The 16,663-nt window shown below is 40.6% G+C and overlaps 1 protein-coding gene across 1 annotated transcript; it reads right to left on the reverse strand.

The window, feature by feature from the left end:
* Positions 1-561: 561 nt before the first annotated feature.
* Positions 562-16,406, reverse strand: LOC124147542 (post-GPI attachment to proteins factor 2-like). Its single transcript, XM_048388341.1, has 5 exons — positions 16,053-16,406; positions 5,893-6,151; positions 3,772-3,887; positions 2,412-2,520; positions 562-816 (listed from the first exon to the last, which is right to left on the reverse strand). Exons 1-5 carry the CDS (start codon positions 16,224-16,226, stop codon positions 671-673), a joined length of 804 nt encoding a protein of 267 aa, XP_048244298.1. The 5' UTR covers positions 16,227-16,406; the 3' UTR covers positions 562-670.
* Positions 16,407-16,663: the final 257 nt, after the last annotated feature.

Here is a 16,663-nt window from a genome sequence, read left to right on the forward strand (position 1 = left end):
GGCATCCATCCCATCAGTGTGCCTATGTGGGAATGCGACGCTTCTACACTACTAAAAAAATAATAAAAGTATGCTTGTCGTAAGAGGCTACTAACGAGACCGGGTGGTCAGGCTCGCTGACTTGGTTGATGCATGTCATCGATCCATATTGTGTGGTTCGATGCTCATGTTGTCAATCACTGGATTGTCTGGTCCAGACTATTTACAGACCGCCGTCTTATAGCTGGAATATTGCTGAGTGCGGCGTTAAATAAGAAACAAACAAACAAAATGTTGCAATCTTTCACCCGATTCTTTCATTCCATGAAAAATAAATTTACAGTAGTATGAAAGAATCAGTTGGTCCTACTTATTCACATCTCCCCGAGGCAAGAGAGTTTCCACTGGACTTTTAAAGTCAGTTAACTCTCTTGCCTCGGGAAGATGACTTATTCATGGGAAGAGACGCTTTATGGTGCTATCCCCCAGGCATACACGTCGATCTAATGAAACCTCCATATACGCAATCTTCAACAAGTTCTGTTATACAAATATACAATTCAATGGAACATGACTCAAAAGCTGTTTTTAATACTTTTAATGTGAACAAAGGCTGAGACAATAGCCACACGCTCCCAAAATAACACACTCATTCTATATGTACAGTAACAATCTAAACATAAGGCAGTCATCAGTCGGACTTGCCCTGTAATTTGTCCACAAAGTCGTTGTGACTGAGCATCAACGTGTAGTCCTTCCAATCCAGAGACACAGTGCCGTGAAACGCTATGTTAGATATCACCGTGAGATACTCGCACGCTGCAAATCCAGTGTATACTGAAAAGAGAAAGAAACCGCAACAATCACTCACCATGACGGTAAGAGACACGAGTTCAAGGTTCGCGATATAGTAGGTACCTTCATGTAATCCCACCCGACAGCCATAGGAGCCTGGTATTTTAGTTGCAAAACCTACGTCATAACGAGTCGTAGGTCATAATGAGGTCTTACTCCAGACGATTTAATTGAGAACGTCTCCTATAACATGCTTGCCGTAAAAGGCGACTATGCTTGTCGACTAACGGGATCGGGTGGTCAGGTTCGCTGACTTGGATGATGCATGTCATCGTATCCCAAAAAAAGAAATACAGAGCCAAGCATTAAATAAAAACATGACGACAAAAGCAATGTCAAAATTAAAATTATTACACAAATAAACAGAAGTTATCCCAGAGCTTGCAAAATAGTCACCAAATTTATTACGCTTAACTGTCCGATTAATGACCGTGACAGCCCTTCCAATGTGACAGCTGTTGCGGCCATATTGCAGGTCGGATTAGAATATTTTGAACAAATATTATATCATATCGGTTTCATTAATACTGGATACAAGTATGTGAAGTCTCAGCTTCGTTGGTCCAAGGGTTCTGGCGAGATGATGTTTACCAACGGGAGAAAATGCATTTTCAGACAATTTGAGAGCATGGTCAAAATAAAAACAATCAAATAAAGGAGAATATTTAAGATGAGCCGGATTAGTAAATACACAAATACCAAATATCATTATATTTTGAAAGAAAATGGCTGAGGAGAGGACATAAGAAGTTTCTAATTTCAGTAAAGTCCACGTGCAAAGGTCATATCAAGGTAAACCTCTCAAAATAACCGAAACATATCTGTTGTGTCCTACTACTAACTACACATACAAAACTGCATTTCATATTGAACAAAACGGCGATAAATAGCTTTTTCAATAGGGCTGTGGCTGCCGCAGAACCGGGTATGAATACAATGCCTAAGTAAACTGTTCCATTTATAACACAGAGCAAAGTATTTGCTCACGGACATGTTTGCTTACCCCGAGGCAATTAGTGAGTGAATGAGTGAGTTGGGTTTAACGCCGCTTTTAACAGTATTCCAGTTATATCACGGCGTGTCAGCTCAATGTGGGAGGAAAGCCCGAAGTGATGCAGGTCTCAGACGTTTACCACTTCGTTGAAACCCACGAGCACGGGTATGGTGCTGACAAACCTAGAAACATAATCATAGGTTTCTGGCGTGCCCAAGGCCCCCCACCCCACCCCCCCCCCACCCCCTCCCCCTCCCGGAGAAGCAAGTAGCTTTCGGGAAACAACTCTCTAACCACGTTCAGCATCAGTTGTTCACACATTATTTGATATGGTTGGTTGGTTAACGCCCCACTCAGCAATATTCCATCCATATGACGGCGGTCTGTGAATAATCGAGTCTGGACCAGACAATCCAGTGATTAATATCATGAGCATCGATAAACGCAATTGGGATCGATGACATACATCAACCAAGTCAGCGAGCCTGACCTTCCGATCCCGTTAGTCGCCTCTTACGACAAGCATGGGTTGCTCAAGACCTATTCCACCCGAACTTTACGGTCTATTTGATAGGAAGCATACCTCCTGGTTCGCAGTAGTCGTGATGTCGGAAGTAAAGGTACACCGCAAACAGGAAAATGAACAGGTTAAAGATGAACAACGTGGCCTTGAGGTTAAGAGATTTCCTTTCCTGCAATGAAGATTCATATTTATAATTGTAACATCTATATTTCACCCCTGACAAAAATATATGTTTTGGTCTACCATACATTGCGTGATGCGCGTTGCGTGACTATATTGCATGAGTGAGTGAGTTGGGTTTAACGCCGCTTTAAACAGTATTCCAGTTATATCGCGGCGTGTCAGCTTAATGTGGGAGGAAAGCCCGAAGTGATACAGGTCTCAGACGTTTACCACTTCGGTGAAACCCACGAGCACGGGTATGGTGCTGACAAACCTAGAAACATAATCGGGGCGAACCGGGATTCGAACCCACAATCATAGGTATGCGTAAAGCTGTGGCCAGGACGCAGTTGAGAGAAGGAATGGGTGAGATATTGTACAAATCAAGGTATTAAAACCGGGCGGTGACGTGGTTGTTTAATGTAGTTCAACGTCGCACTCCAATGTTCCAACTATATTGCGGCGGTCTGTAAATGATGGAGTCTGGACCAGACAATCAAGTGATTGACATCATGAGCATCGATCTACGCAATTGGGATACAATGACATGCATCAGCCAACTCAGCCGGCCTGAACATCCCATCCGTTAGCCGCTTATTACAACAATCAAGTTTGGGCTGCTGAAGATCAATTCTAACCCGGATCTTCACGGTGACGTGACAAGCGAACACATTAACCACCAGGCTATCACACCGCGAGTGAAAGAGGTGGCTCGAAAGACAGGAACATTTCAGGTTTCTCACAATAGGCAGAAATATATGATTCGGTCTTGCTTTGTGATGCGTCCACATCTTTCTACTGTCGTCAAATGTCTAAATGAGAATAAATATTGTTTAACTCCACAGCCAGTACGTAATATCACATCAATATCACTGCAAATATACAATCAATGTTGTGAGAGATGACAATTAGCAGTGGAGGTGCCGACAGACCAAGGTTCCAAATCGGATGGAATAGGGAGACAGGGCTAAGGGGCAACTCAGAGATGCATTCGTAACCTACTCGTGTCATTCCGGGACAAGCTGACGTTGCGGAAAGAGTCGAGAAGTGACGAATGAGCGAGATGCAGTTCTTCCCACCCCTGGGATGACGTACCGAGTCTATTAACATGAGTCGAGTTCTAAGGAGCCTGGAGGCTTTGCAATAGTTCTGGAACTCTTTTTCCCCATTAAAAGAATGAAACTGACAATTCCACACAGAAGCCTTACAGTTATGTCTGTTCAACGACACAAATATGCCGCTTATATTTAGTACTTACCACGGGAGTAATTTTTCTTCCGTTGCCAGTGCGTCCCCAGGAGAACAAAATGCACATGAGCAGCATATATGTGAGTGAGAACACCATGAAGGCAATGAATGCATTTTCGTGGAATTCTGAAAGAAGAATTTGTGATCAAACAATCGACCATACCAGGACTCAGATTTTAGGTCTGCGAATCTGCAAAATGAAATGACATTTAGTAACAGTGAAGGTCAAACAACGCATTCAAGATAAATCCCGAAACAATAAAACCTATTCATATCGCCTCCTTTAACCAATCCCCGGGGTGTTATCGTACCAAGCACTTTCTCAGTGGTATTGATCTCACAATAACGTGTTTGTTCAAAAGACAGTAAAGTCTGTGTATTGCTTCATAAATATCTTTCTAATATTCAACAGAAACAGAAACAGAAACAGAAACTCCACTACAGCACAAAACCTATACCTGACTTTAGTGTTTTTGCTCTAAACGCTCTTTACACAAGAAATGCTGTTAGGCAAATATATTGAACGTGCTTGTGGAATAATGTGATATTATTAGAATATTACAAATTGAATTTCCATATTGATATAACTATTGATTATTAATCAATCAGAGATTCAATACGTGTGAAGGTGATATCTTATATTCTGTTTAACATAAATGACCATGACAATGATCTCGGTCCCTTAAACGAAAGTCATCTCAACCTTGTATCGTCCCTCGGAGAGAGCTTTTACCTCTGTTTGCATTCACAAACCCCGTCGAGTGTTAACACATCGTACACGGTGTAAATACGTGTAAAAGAAGCGTGTGGGTAATAATCTGGGTACCGTTCGACAAAGCGATCTCAGCGCTGGGACGATCGTAAATCTCATACTTCAACATAGACTTACGACAATCACAGAGCTGAGAACGCTGTGTGCCCTGAGGGTAGCGGCTGTTGTTATACGCTCGAAGGTTTGAACAGCTGGCGCCGCGCTTCAAGTCACTTTTGTGTCCAGTGTCTACATAGTGTTCTATTGACACAATTGCATATGTTTAACCCTTGTGCTCCAGCAAACAAGGGTCGGCAGTCCGAACTGAACTGCTGTGAGCCATCCCGTGTAGAGTCCGGGTTATTCCACATACCACATGCTTGCCGCAAATCTAATATTTCATATTACATGGATAAATGGGGACAATGACATTTGAATATGGCCGCCGTGGCGGCCATGTTTAATACCGGATTAGCGTTCTCTGATCTATTTTCAGTGACACCATAACTGGGATTATTCATTTAGAAAGTTTCAACTCGTAGCTTCAGAGATGTCGGTTTTCGACGGAGGGACATCCGGACGAACAACGCGCCATGACATATGGTCACTTGACATTTTCAATTAGGTGAGCTAAATACCCATCTACCGACCCATCCGTGAGCCATGTTACCTAAATCAAGCATGTGGGGGGTTGGGGGGGCTTAAAAAATATACGAACAAAAATAGTTGCAGTTGTTTTTCGCAGGCATTGGTGCTTTGGAAACTGTAATATATCATTCGTCCATTTTCAACGCCTCTTGAAGTTTAATAGTCAATATTTAAACTTTTGGAAACTATGACTTTTTCCCAGATATTACAGGAGGGCATAGTTCATAAACAAACGTTCTTAGACATACGACAGAGGTAGACCTAAGATCTCTTTGCGGAATAGGGCCTAAGGACCACTTGCCCAAAGCGATGGTAGCACTACCAATGTTTTAAGACCTGTATGCTTTAGCATGGACTAAACGACAGTCGTGGGGCTAAACTGGGGTCGCGAAAGTAGACACCTTTCCATAATGCGATCCTAGCGTTATACGAGTGTCATTACTCCGGTTCTATAACACTGACTTACAGGAGACGTGGCGTTAACATCGTGGCTATGGTGTCAGGCCGCTTTTAGCAATATTCTAGTAATATCACGGCAGGGGACACTAGAAATGGGCATCACACATTCCACCCATGTGGGGAGTCGAACTCGGATCTGAGGCGTGACTAACGAACGCTTTAACCACTAAGCTACCCTACCGCCCACTTTGGGGAACGAAACCAGAAGTATGTTAGGAATATAATGATATTATATAGAACTATTTCATCTGTATAAGATCTTCAATTACGTACCGATGTTTTCGGATGACGAGACATACGTCAATGCCACCAGCGCCATATTTTCACATATATGTAACGTCGTAGCCAAGGCTGCCAACCCCGTGTAGATGCTGTTGTACTGTCGCATGTCGACGGAGGTGTGGTAGTTGAAGTAGCCGAGGGCGAGGAGAAATCGAGGGGCACAATGAAGGGCTATACATATCCTCCAGATGTAACGCTGGGGAGTGTAGCCCCCGATTGCTGAGCTGATTGAAGGCAAGTAGTTGGGTACCTGGAATAGGAGTGAGTGAGTGAGTGAGTTTTGATTTTACGCCGCTTTAAGCAATCTTCCAGCAATATCACGGAAATGGGCTTCACACATTGTACCCATGTCGGGTATCGAACCCGGGTCTTCGGCGCAACCAGCTAAAGCTTTAACTACTTGGCTACCCGACCGCCCCACCTGAAATAGGAAGTGTGACATTAAATGACGTTAACTATTTTATAGTGACGTGAGCGTCATTCAAGTGGAACCTGTGAAGATCCAGGTTAGAATTGATCTTCAGCAACCCATGCTTGTCGTAAGAGGCGACTAACGAGATTCGGTGATCAGGCTCGCTGACTTGGTTGATGTATGTCATCGTCTCCCAGTTGCGTGGATCGATGCTCATAGTGTCAATCACCTGATTGTCTGGTCCACAATCGATTATGTACAGACCACCAGTTGCATTGTCTCTCTGCGCGTTGCTCCACAACCGATGTCACACAGCAACAAACAAAAATAATTCACGTGGACACAATGGATATTATTAACCGAATATGTTTACGTATCGTAATATATCATATATAGTGAATAAAAATTATTTCATTTGGCTCGCATAATATAGTAATACAGTTCGTATTCTTCATATATACGACACGAAAACACACGAGAGTAATTATCATTTTATCGTAATATGTCATTCTTAAAATAATTAATTGTTTGGGACGTCAATTCACTCACTGATTTAACAGTGAAACAAGATTGGTTGTTTGTTTGTTGTTTTAACGCCGCACTCCAGCTATATGACGACGGTCTGTAAATAATGGAACTACACAGACAATCCAGTGATTGACATCATGAGCATCGATCTACGCAATTGAGGTACGATGACATGTATCAACCAAGTCAGCGAGCCTGACCATCCCTCTCATGCTGCCTTTTACTGCAAGCATGGGTTGCTGAAGACCTACTCTAACCCGGATCTTCACGGATCTAATAACACACACACATTTAGGAAATTTAAACTCTCTGAGGAAGAAAAGCGGTTTTATGACAGAAAGAGGTTCCTGCTCAGTGGTTCTAAGCGGATCGGGATACCAAGTTAATCTGATTGGTTTATAGCATACAGAACACTGATAGAACACTTAATGTTTAGTTTGTCATTATAGCTCACCAGTGGGCATGGGTGGCCCAGCAGTGCAGAGTTACGTCCCTTTGGCACGCCAGAAACCTATGATTGTGGGTTCGAATCCCGATTCGCCCCGATACTGTTTCTAGATTTGTCAGCATCATACCTGTCCTCGTGAGTTTCACCGAAGTGGTAAACGTCTGAGACCTGCATTACTTCGGGCTTTTCGCCCACATAAAGCTGACACGCCGTGAAATAACTGGAATAATGTTAAAAGCGGCGTTAAACCCAACTCACTCACTCACTATAGCTTAACGTCTTCTTATTACGTACACAGAGAATATTACACATGAGACAATGTGAGCGTGCGTGCGTGTTCTGTACTGTTTATTCTAGTGACAAAATTGTATTTTTTTAGCATATCTGAAGTTAAGTATATCTAAAGACATATGTGAGACATTTTATTCGTAATAGTGTGAGTGAGTTGGGTTTAACGCCGCTTTTAACAGTATTCCAGTTATATCACGGCGTGTCAGCTTGTTACGACGTAAATTGTAATAAAAAGGTGAATTGTAATACTTGCAGCAAATTGTAATAATTTTGACGTAAATTGTAATAACAACGTAAATTGTAACAATATTTGACGTAAATTGTTATACGTAAATTGTAATAAAAATTGACGTAAATTGTAATAATCTCTACTTGCGGTAAAATGTAATAAATTCTTACGTAAATTGTAATAACCTTACTACCGTAGTGTCCAAGACGCCAATTGACTAGAAATGATCTTTGTCAGTTGAGCTTGCGTTTTACATGTACAATTCGAGAAATACTGTGTATGATGACAAACGTACAAAACTGTTAAGTTAGAGATGGTTGGTATAGGCTTTATCGTACAATCGTCATTAAAGGGTGGTGTCAACATCGATAAATTTAAATGACTGAAAGATCCATCCTCGGGTTCAAAATGAGGGGTTACACAACCGTATATTCGACAAATAACTTAATTGTGACATATTGTTAAAAAAGAGAGTGACAAAACCCTTTTCGTTATAGATTTTCCATCCTTTCAATTTTGATCAAAACAGATATATTTCAGCAATAATTGATTGCAACAAATTTATTATACATTCTGATGCTCTTTGAAACTCAACAAGACATGCCCGAAGATACCGGATATTATTTGTGTATGCTTTGAATTATGATTTCGTGCCGTTATCATGATGGAATCTGTTTTTGTTGTTTGGGCAAGGAGTTATTAGTTAGTTCTTCATGACATATGAAAGGAATCCAGACAGTTACATTTATTCATTTATTTCATTCAATATACTTCTTCCTATGAAAGGAAATATTTTATGTTATATTAATGATCCATATGTTAATCATACATTGCTACAAATATTGCATAAGTTAACATGGTTTGCATTTATTTATTAGTATTTCTTTATCTGTGAGAAGTTCACAGAGATCGAGAATACACAATATCTAATAGTATATGCAATGTAGGTAAAGAATATCCACGCCCCTCTTTTGATATTAATAAAAACATTGTATATAATGTTATGTATTAAGTATTCTCCTTTCCCATGCATGGGAAATCTATGCTGCATTTGCTGACGACTGGTTTTTTTCCTTTGACGTTGCACAGGAGATCTGTCACTCATTTGTTGTATTTGAATTCTCGTCAAAATTTAATGTATAAATACGATTGAATTGTCTCGTTTGTTTCAAGGAAACGGACATGTGCTCCTTATCAAATTAAGTAAACCTCCAATGCAAATCGACATATTTTCAGGGTCCGGTTGCACAGAGCTCTCGTAACTCAATGTTATTGCAATGGACTCCTAGCTAAGCTACTATTGGATGATAAATCAATTAACCTATTTGTCGAATAGACGTACCTAATGTAATCCATCATTTTTAGCCCGAGGATGGATCTTTCAGTCATAAATTTCGATGTGTACATTTGCTAGAGTATCATTCTAACAATACAGACATGACACAAGCTGCACGTAAAATAATTGATAAAGGTAGTCCTTGCGGGTTCACATACCTACACGTACATCGCCCAGGACATTGCCATTATTTGCTTTACATCATCCGAGCAACGTTAAAAAAATTGAAACTTGAATAATAATAAATTGATATTATGTATATGAACAATTATAAATCAGCTTGCACGCAGACTACTGCAGAATGACATGTCATCCATTTGCTAGTTTAGTTTAGTTTAAACATATTTTATTCACAGAACAAAATGAGAATTGTATTGGGGACAAGTTCTTGCAACTTAGTAAACCCCTCTCCGCATAAAATATGTACAAATATACAGTTGCAAAATAAATAAATTTGCTTCAGTCAGTAAAAGTCAGACTTTCCACATTTACACATCAATATATTTGTGTAAGTTTGTTACGTTATAATTATCCCATTGTGTATACTACTACCTACTTTACCAATTGAAATATGATTATATTAGGTTAAATATGAACAATTACGATGAAAATCGTCAATAGGATATATTACAATTAAGTACAAAACAAACAGAGTATTTCTCAAATAAATAGGAAAACTAAGTTCATTCTAAAGTACTCACGGAAATGAAAAACAACTGTTTTTTCGATCTCCGATTTTAAATAAATGCAGTTAATATACAAAATATATAAGTATTCAAACAGCTCAATTAGTACTAATTGGGCCTTGGCACAAATACAGTCTTTTTACACGTAAAAGTGTGTAAAAATATGAACAAAACAGACTATTGTGAAACTGAGCATAACCAGGTGTTAGGAGATCAAGGTGAATGTCCATGACCTATGACACCTTGACGACAGGTGAAAACAGGTGCTTGAAACCCACGTGCATGTGATTTGTCAGTGGTTAGTGATTTGTGAGTGGCATTGTGGGATAGTGAATCATCGTCAAAATATCAGAACGTAAAAGTAACATATTCCCTTCTCAAACAACAATTTACATGTCATTATTATTATGTACATAAACATAGCTGTTATTTTTATTGTTGTTTTGATAACTTTTTCCCAGGCTAATTTGCATAATGCCTATAGCCTGTTTCTGCCATGTCAATTTGGACTTAGTTTTATTTTTGAATGTTGAATGTGCCTACAAATTACCTCCTGTAAAGTACATTTTGTATTGAGCACTGAGATAAAACTAGCAAATCCAGACTAGTACTTTTCCAGTTGTTTGGTTATTTCGTATTTACATCTACGTAATGCTTTGTGTCGATTATTAAATCCAGCAAAACAGGTTTTTTTCATTTCCATAAGTACTTTAGTAATTAATCCTCTTCTCGACAACCATAGAAATGAAATTCCAATGCGTTTATATATACATATAATTATACAACAATGTACGATATCGACCTCAATCCTCCCCCACACCCATACTCTAATGACGATTGTACGATAAACCCTGTACCAACCCTGACAAGGATAGGTTCTAGTCATTTAACGCCTTTGACATTAAACTTATGAGGTTATTACAATTTACGAAAAATGTTATTACATTTTACCGCAAGTTGAGATTATTACAATTTACGTCAATTTTTATTACAATTTGCGTATTACAATTTACGTCAAATTTTATTACAATTTACGTCAAAATTATTACAATTTGCTGCAAGTATTACAATTTACCTTTTTATTACAATTTACGTCGTAACACAGCTTAATGTGGGAGGAAAGCCCGAAGTGATGCAGGTCTCAGACGTTTACCACTTCGGTGAAACCCACGAGCACGGGTATGGTGCTGACAAACCTAGAAACATAATCGGGGCGAACCGGGATTCGAACCCACAATGAAAGGTTTCTGGCGTGCCCAAGGGACGCAACTCTGCACAGCGAATCGCGGCGCCTTAGACGACTGGGCCACCCGTGCCCCCTCTTCGTAACTGATATCTGTCTTTGATCCGTATTAGTTATCTATAGGAATATATGTCAGAGAAACGCCAGCACCAGGTACCCATTTAAAAATTGAGGTTCGACAAATGTATCAGTTTTGGGTGAGCGAGTTTGGTTAAACGCCGCTTTGAACAGAATTTCAGTTATTTTACTGTGTGTCAGTTTGATCTAGGAGGAACGTCCGAGGTAATACAGGTCTCAGATGTTTACCATTCTGTCAGATACAAGAGCATGGGTTGGTGCCGACAAATCTAGAAACATAATCAAGCCGAATCAGGACATGGGTTTCTGGCACGCAAGGAGCCCAACTGCACATCAAACGTGTCCCTAAAATGTTTTGTTTGTTGTTTAACGCCACACTCAGCAATATTCCAACTAAAACATATCAGTAACAGACTGATAGGTGATCGGACAACGGACAGAGTTCTACTGGCGGGCAGTCACAGGTCATAGGTACTCAACAAGAGGATGGTGGGGTAGCCTAGTTGGTAAAACGTTCGCTTGTCACGCCGAAAGCCCAGGTTCGATTCCCTACATGGTTCAATGTGTGCCGTAAAAGGTGACTATGCTTGTAGTGAGAGGCGGCTAACGGGATCGGGTGGTCATGCATCAAATCCCAATTTCGTGGATTGTCTGGTCCAGACTCGATTACTTACAGCCCGCCGTCAAATAGCTGCAATAGTGCGGCGTTAAACAACAAACAAACATTACTATTGTCCGTGATAATACTGGAATACTGCTAAAAGCGGCGTTAAGACACTCTACTCACTCATTCAGCAGAGAAGGATAGGCTTCAACAGCCGTTTATGCGTATTTATCCCAGCCACGGGTGGAAAGATAAGGGAACAGGGCGTCTTACTGTATATTGTCAAACTGTATGCAACATGAAGAGTACCACGGACTGACACACTATATTCTGTTGGAAATAGTTATGGCCCTAACATGTGATTATTTTGAAATAAAGACAATCATTAGTAACATATATGAAAATAACAACATTCTTACTAATTTATATCTACGGAAAATAACATTGTCACGAAAGAATACGAACCAGCGATACGAAACATGAAACAGACTATACTGTGTTGTACCAGGTCACCGCGGCCAGGTGCAGCATTGTGTGACGCGCTGACAGCATAACTCGTGAGAGGTGGGAAAATACCTGTGACGACAGGATTGCCTAAAATGCATATACAATAGGATTCATGGGTAAATAAGTGCAATGAGAACTATATGTTTGTCTTCATTATCACAAAAATACGTTGCATTTGGAGTATTGTTTCGTCTATTTAATAATATTTCAAATAAGCAGTGTTCGAAATACCTGCCTGCCCGACCGTCCGAGACGGGTTGATTTCAACTCGGGCTGCCAGATTTTCAAATCCCCCTGCCCGACGGTCGGGTTATATTTCATATGTGAAAATATTCTAAATATTTCCTGATGATAAGCATTAATTCACATGTAATGATGAATGATAAAATGTAACCCAAAAGAAACCCCGTCAGCTTATCCTGAGAAACATATGATTATAGTGGGCAGGCAGGTTTTGGTCAGGGCTGGCAAGTATTTCAGCTAGCCAGTCCTGTGGTCTGGCTGAAATTTTTGGGAGTTTCATACCCTGAAAAAAGTGTCAGGTTTCTTGTTTCGATCGTCTCATTACTTAATGCTATATCTTGTTTCAGTATTCCGGGTAAGACTGAAAGTGACCAAAAACCTATGCTTGTCGTATGTTTGTTTGTTGTTCAACGTCGCACTCAGCACACATACCAGCTGTAAATAATCGAGTCTGGACAAGACAATCCAGTGACTGACATCATGAGCATCGACCTACGCAATTGGGATACGATGACATGCATCAACAAAGTCAGCGAGCCTGACCACCAGGTCCCGTTAATCTCTTGCGACAAGCATGGTTTGCTGTGGTGTCCTACCACTAGTCAGATGGACCCTCCGCTGAAGACCAATTCCAACCCGGATCTTCACGGGAGCCAGTGGTATGAGGCGGCTAAATGGATCGGGTGGTCAGGCTCTTTGACTTCTTTGATGTTTCTCCAGACCTCTCCCCCAACACAACCTGCCTTGGGTTAGGTTGTACGACGCCTACGACAGGACCAGAACCAATCAGTAACTCTAACCCAGTTGACACTTGGAACAACACCCATCCCCCAGGCTGTTATCAATCACCTGGCGTCTTCTATATACATCCGCTACCTCGCATGTTTCAACGCAAATAGTGGTCACTCCCGATATTGTCATTGGTAAGTGAGTTGTACACCACCCCTCTTTTAAGGCATGTCGCTCTGTCTCCTGTTACCGGGTATGGGGTTTTGTAAATGGATGTGTTATGATAAAATATTGATCAGACGAATGACCAAATATTATCTTGTTATTTTCAATAACATAAAATTAACACCAATTAATATGAATCAGTTACTTTTTTTCCGTTAGTATAACACTACCATATATAAAACGCCAAGGCCAGAGAGTAACCAGTCTCGACTACCCGCCGATTCCATTGGACGTAAAAAACATAATAGCTGTAAACAATTAAATGAATGGATCACTGAAAATCAGTGATGACACCAAGTGTTCGCGAAAAGGGTAAACATGTCCTGCCTACCGGTACACATAAGAGAAACTTCTTGTTGTCATCGCACAGCATGAATCATAGTCAGAACGAATCTGGGATTCGAACCCACGATCCACGGTTTCTGGCACGTGTAGGGGTCGAAGCTGCTGCGTTTAAGCGAGATGGCTCACGTACAGCCGACTGCATTGGTCAGCTTACGCGGGACACAGGAATGGGAGTCACGCGTTGAACCCATGTGCAGATTTGAACCCGAACACTATAATCACGATAAACTCGTATATCCTACTCACTACGTTGTGGTGTATCAATGTACACATGTATGAATGTTCTGACACCTCGAAATGACAACTATGATCTTAATTAAACCACAAAGCACGTAACAGTACAAGTGTTATTGAAAACATGCACCTCACTGCTGGTTCAAGAATTCCATACGTTCATATCTGCTCACTGAAAAACACAACAGAGGTGACTGGGTTCTAAAGCTTGTTTGTGCAGAGCTTGTTCCCTTAGGTTATTGTTTTTTATCAATGGTTAAAAATGATTTGCCGCTTCGCGACCACGAATATATGTTTGGCTATTATCTGGACGTCTGCATACGGGTTATATATCTGATGATAATCAGATCAAATTTTTCGCTTGCGGTAGCGAGAACTTCATTCTGATTTCAATGAGATTGCCCACATTATTATTGTTATTATTATTATTGTTATTATTATTATTATTATATTATTATTATTATTATTGAATGATAAAAAATAACATGTTTTGTTATAATATGCAGATCTGGTTATACCCCACTGTTTATTCCTGAACAAGCACACACTGATCAACTGATTAGAATGTAGTCGGAAATCGAAGGTAGCCACCTGGTTGTCTTAACCGTTGAACCATCAACAGCACAATGGGCCAACAAAAGTTGGGCGGCAGGTATTCATTCAGTATATCCTGAGTCATGCTCTCTCATTGCCTTGAGTGCTCGACCGAAGTCGGGTCATCAAGCTATGAAAAGAGGGCATACAAAGGCCTCAAGCACATCACTGAAATGTCCTAGGCACTCATAATTCATAATTATCACGCAAGTATGCTTAAACCGGGGTACCGTGAATCCTTAAATAACCGCCCTGTGTATATTTATTTCGGAAGGTCCAGAGACCTGGTGTTAATTCGGGGGAGGCGTCTAATCAATGTATCCCGAATGGGATTTTTACATGAAAGCCTTGTTTTCCCCCTCACGTTCTGTGCCTCAAACTGATTCGGTAGGTAGATCCTTACAGACAATAATTGGTAAAATTCCCAGAATCACTCATCACAAACCTAAGATTTTCAGACTAAAATACTACCTGGGCCCCGTTCCACAAAGTGATCTTAGCGCTAAGTCGATCGTAACTCCCATTCTTTAACACTGACTTACGACAATCGTAGCGCTAAGATCGCTTTGTGGAACGGGACCCTGGCCTTTTATTCAAAGGCCAGGGCCCCGCGTTTATTCAAGGATTTACGGTATGCACAAAAGTGTGGACCCCATTTTCAGATTACGTCTAGATGTCTTTTTTGGCCACTTGTATCAAACTGAGACGTTGTCTTCTTGTATTAAGGGAAATTATTAACTGTAAGATCAGTATAAATTACAATATTATAGTTTACAGAAACACATCATTGTAGTGAATAACTGTAATCAAACGTACTGGGACTCAATTGAACCGAGCCACAATTACACCAGATGGCGTGAAACGAGCCTATCGGAAATTGTTGTAAGAAACTCATATAACACGCACTTTTCATATCAGGAAGAATGCTCTCACTCTTGTCCCATCTTAATCGATTATATGTAATGTAATATTTGACATTTTATATTAAATAAATAAGGAGCTTAGAAATTGACAAAATCTGCGTGCGAACACACGTTACGCTTTCTGGCTGGTCCATTAATCGATATCAGGCGCAAACTCAATCGCTTTGGTGTCGCGTGGCTTTAGCGCATTCGTATTGAATGAGATCAAGGTGCCCTTGTACAAAGGAATCTTAGCGCTGAGGTGATCGCAACTCCCATACTTTAACATAGACTTACGATCATCGTCGCGCCTTAGTTTGTCTTGTACAACAGCACCCATGTGTTTAGTCTTATTACTCTTAGTAACTGGAAAGGAAACTAATAACAATTAGTCAATACTTCTCCAGTGCTTATGTCACTTGTCTCAAATCTCGCACGACTCCACGGGAGTACAGTGCACATTTAGCAATGGAAATTAAATTATCGATTATAAACGTTGGCAATGAGAACGGCGTACCTTGCAGTGTGTAGCAGTCGATGAGGCGAAATCAAAGAGTAGAGACAAAATAACACACACGCTTGCTCCCATCAGAGGTAATCCGGTCAGAATTCTTAAAAGCGTCGGTATGGATATTCGGAAATAGTCCTGTTTTGACGGAATATTGTTATTGTCAGTGACGAACGAAGCCATGGCTAGCAAATGATCCAATCACCCAGTGTTCCACAGCCTGCCTGATAACGTGAGCAGTGCCGCCATGAGCCCCTATCCAGTGTGCGTCTGGTTCAGCGAACGTTGTCGGTATCAAGCGGGTTTCGTTTGACTGGTGCGTTTGCGCGATTGTTTCTTGTTTTGAGGTCCTTGTACTGTCAACATTGTTTATGTTGATTAACGATCGCGGACTGTGCTTCAACAGCACAGCATTTATTACAGCCAAGACTGGGTTTCTGTCTAGCTATAGTGGGCGGAGGCGCATTGCAGTAATGATTCCGATTTAATGTTACGTTGACTTGGAGTGCTAAGGGAATATTTTTCAAAACCATTAGAACAATATTCATTTTAAAGCTAAGCATTCTGAATATTACTGAATAAGTATAGTTCGAGTGATTCCATGGCTTTGATTGGCTATC

Source organism: Haliotis rufescens, unplaced genomic scaffold, assembly GCF_023055435.1.
Source record: "Haliotis rufescens isolate VD_foot unplaced genomic scaffold, xgHalRufe1.0.p SCAF_7, whole genome shotgun sequence".
Taxonomy (NCBI): domain Eukaryota; kingdom Metazoa; phylum Mollusca; class Gastropoda; order Lepetellida; family Haliotidae; genus Haliotis; species Haliotis rufescens.

What these genes read in the sequence shown, in the direction of transcription:
- LOC124147542 (XM_048388341.1), bottom strand. Translation starts at nt 16,226, where the DNA reads ATGGCTTCGTTCGTCACTGACAATAACAATATTCCGTCAAAACAGGAC. An exon ending in CGACTGCTACACACTGCAAG is followed by an intron (nt 6,152 to 16,052) that starts GTACGCCGTTCT and finishes CTCCTATTCCAG; the next exon opens with GTACCCAACTACTTGCCTTC. An exon ending in GAAGAAAAATTACTCCCGTG is followed by an intron (nt 2,521 to 3,771) that starts GTAAGTACTAAA and finishes TCTTCATTGCAG; the next exon opens with GAAAGGAAATCTCTTAACCT.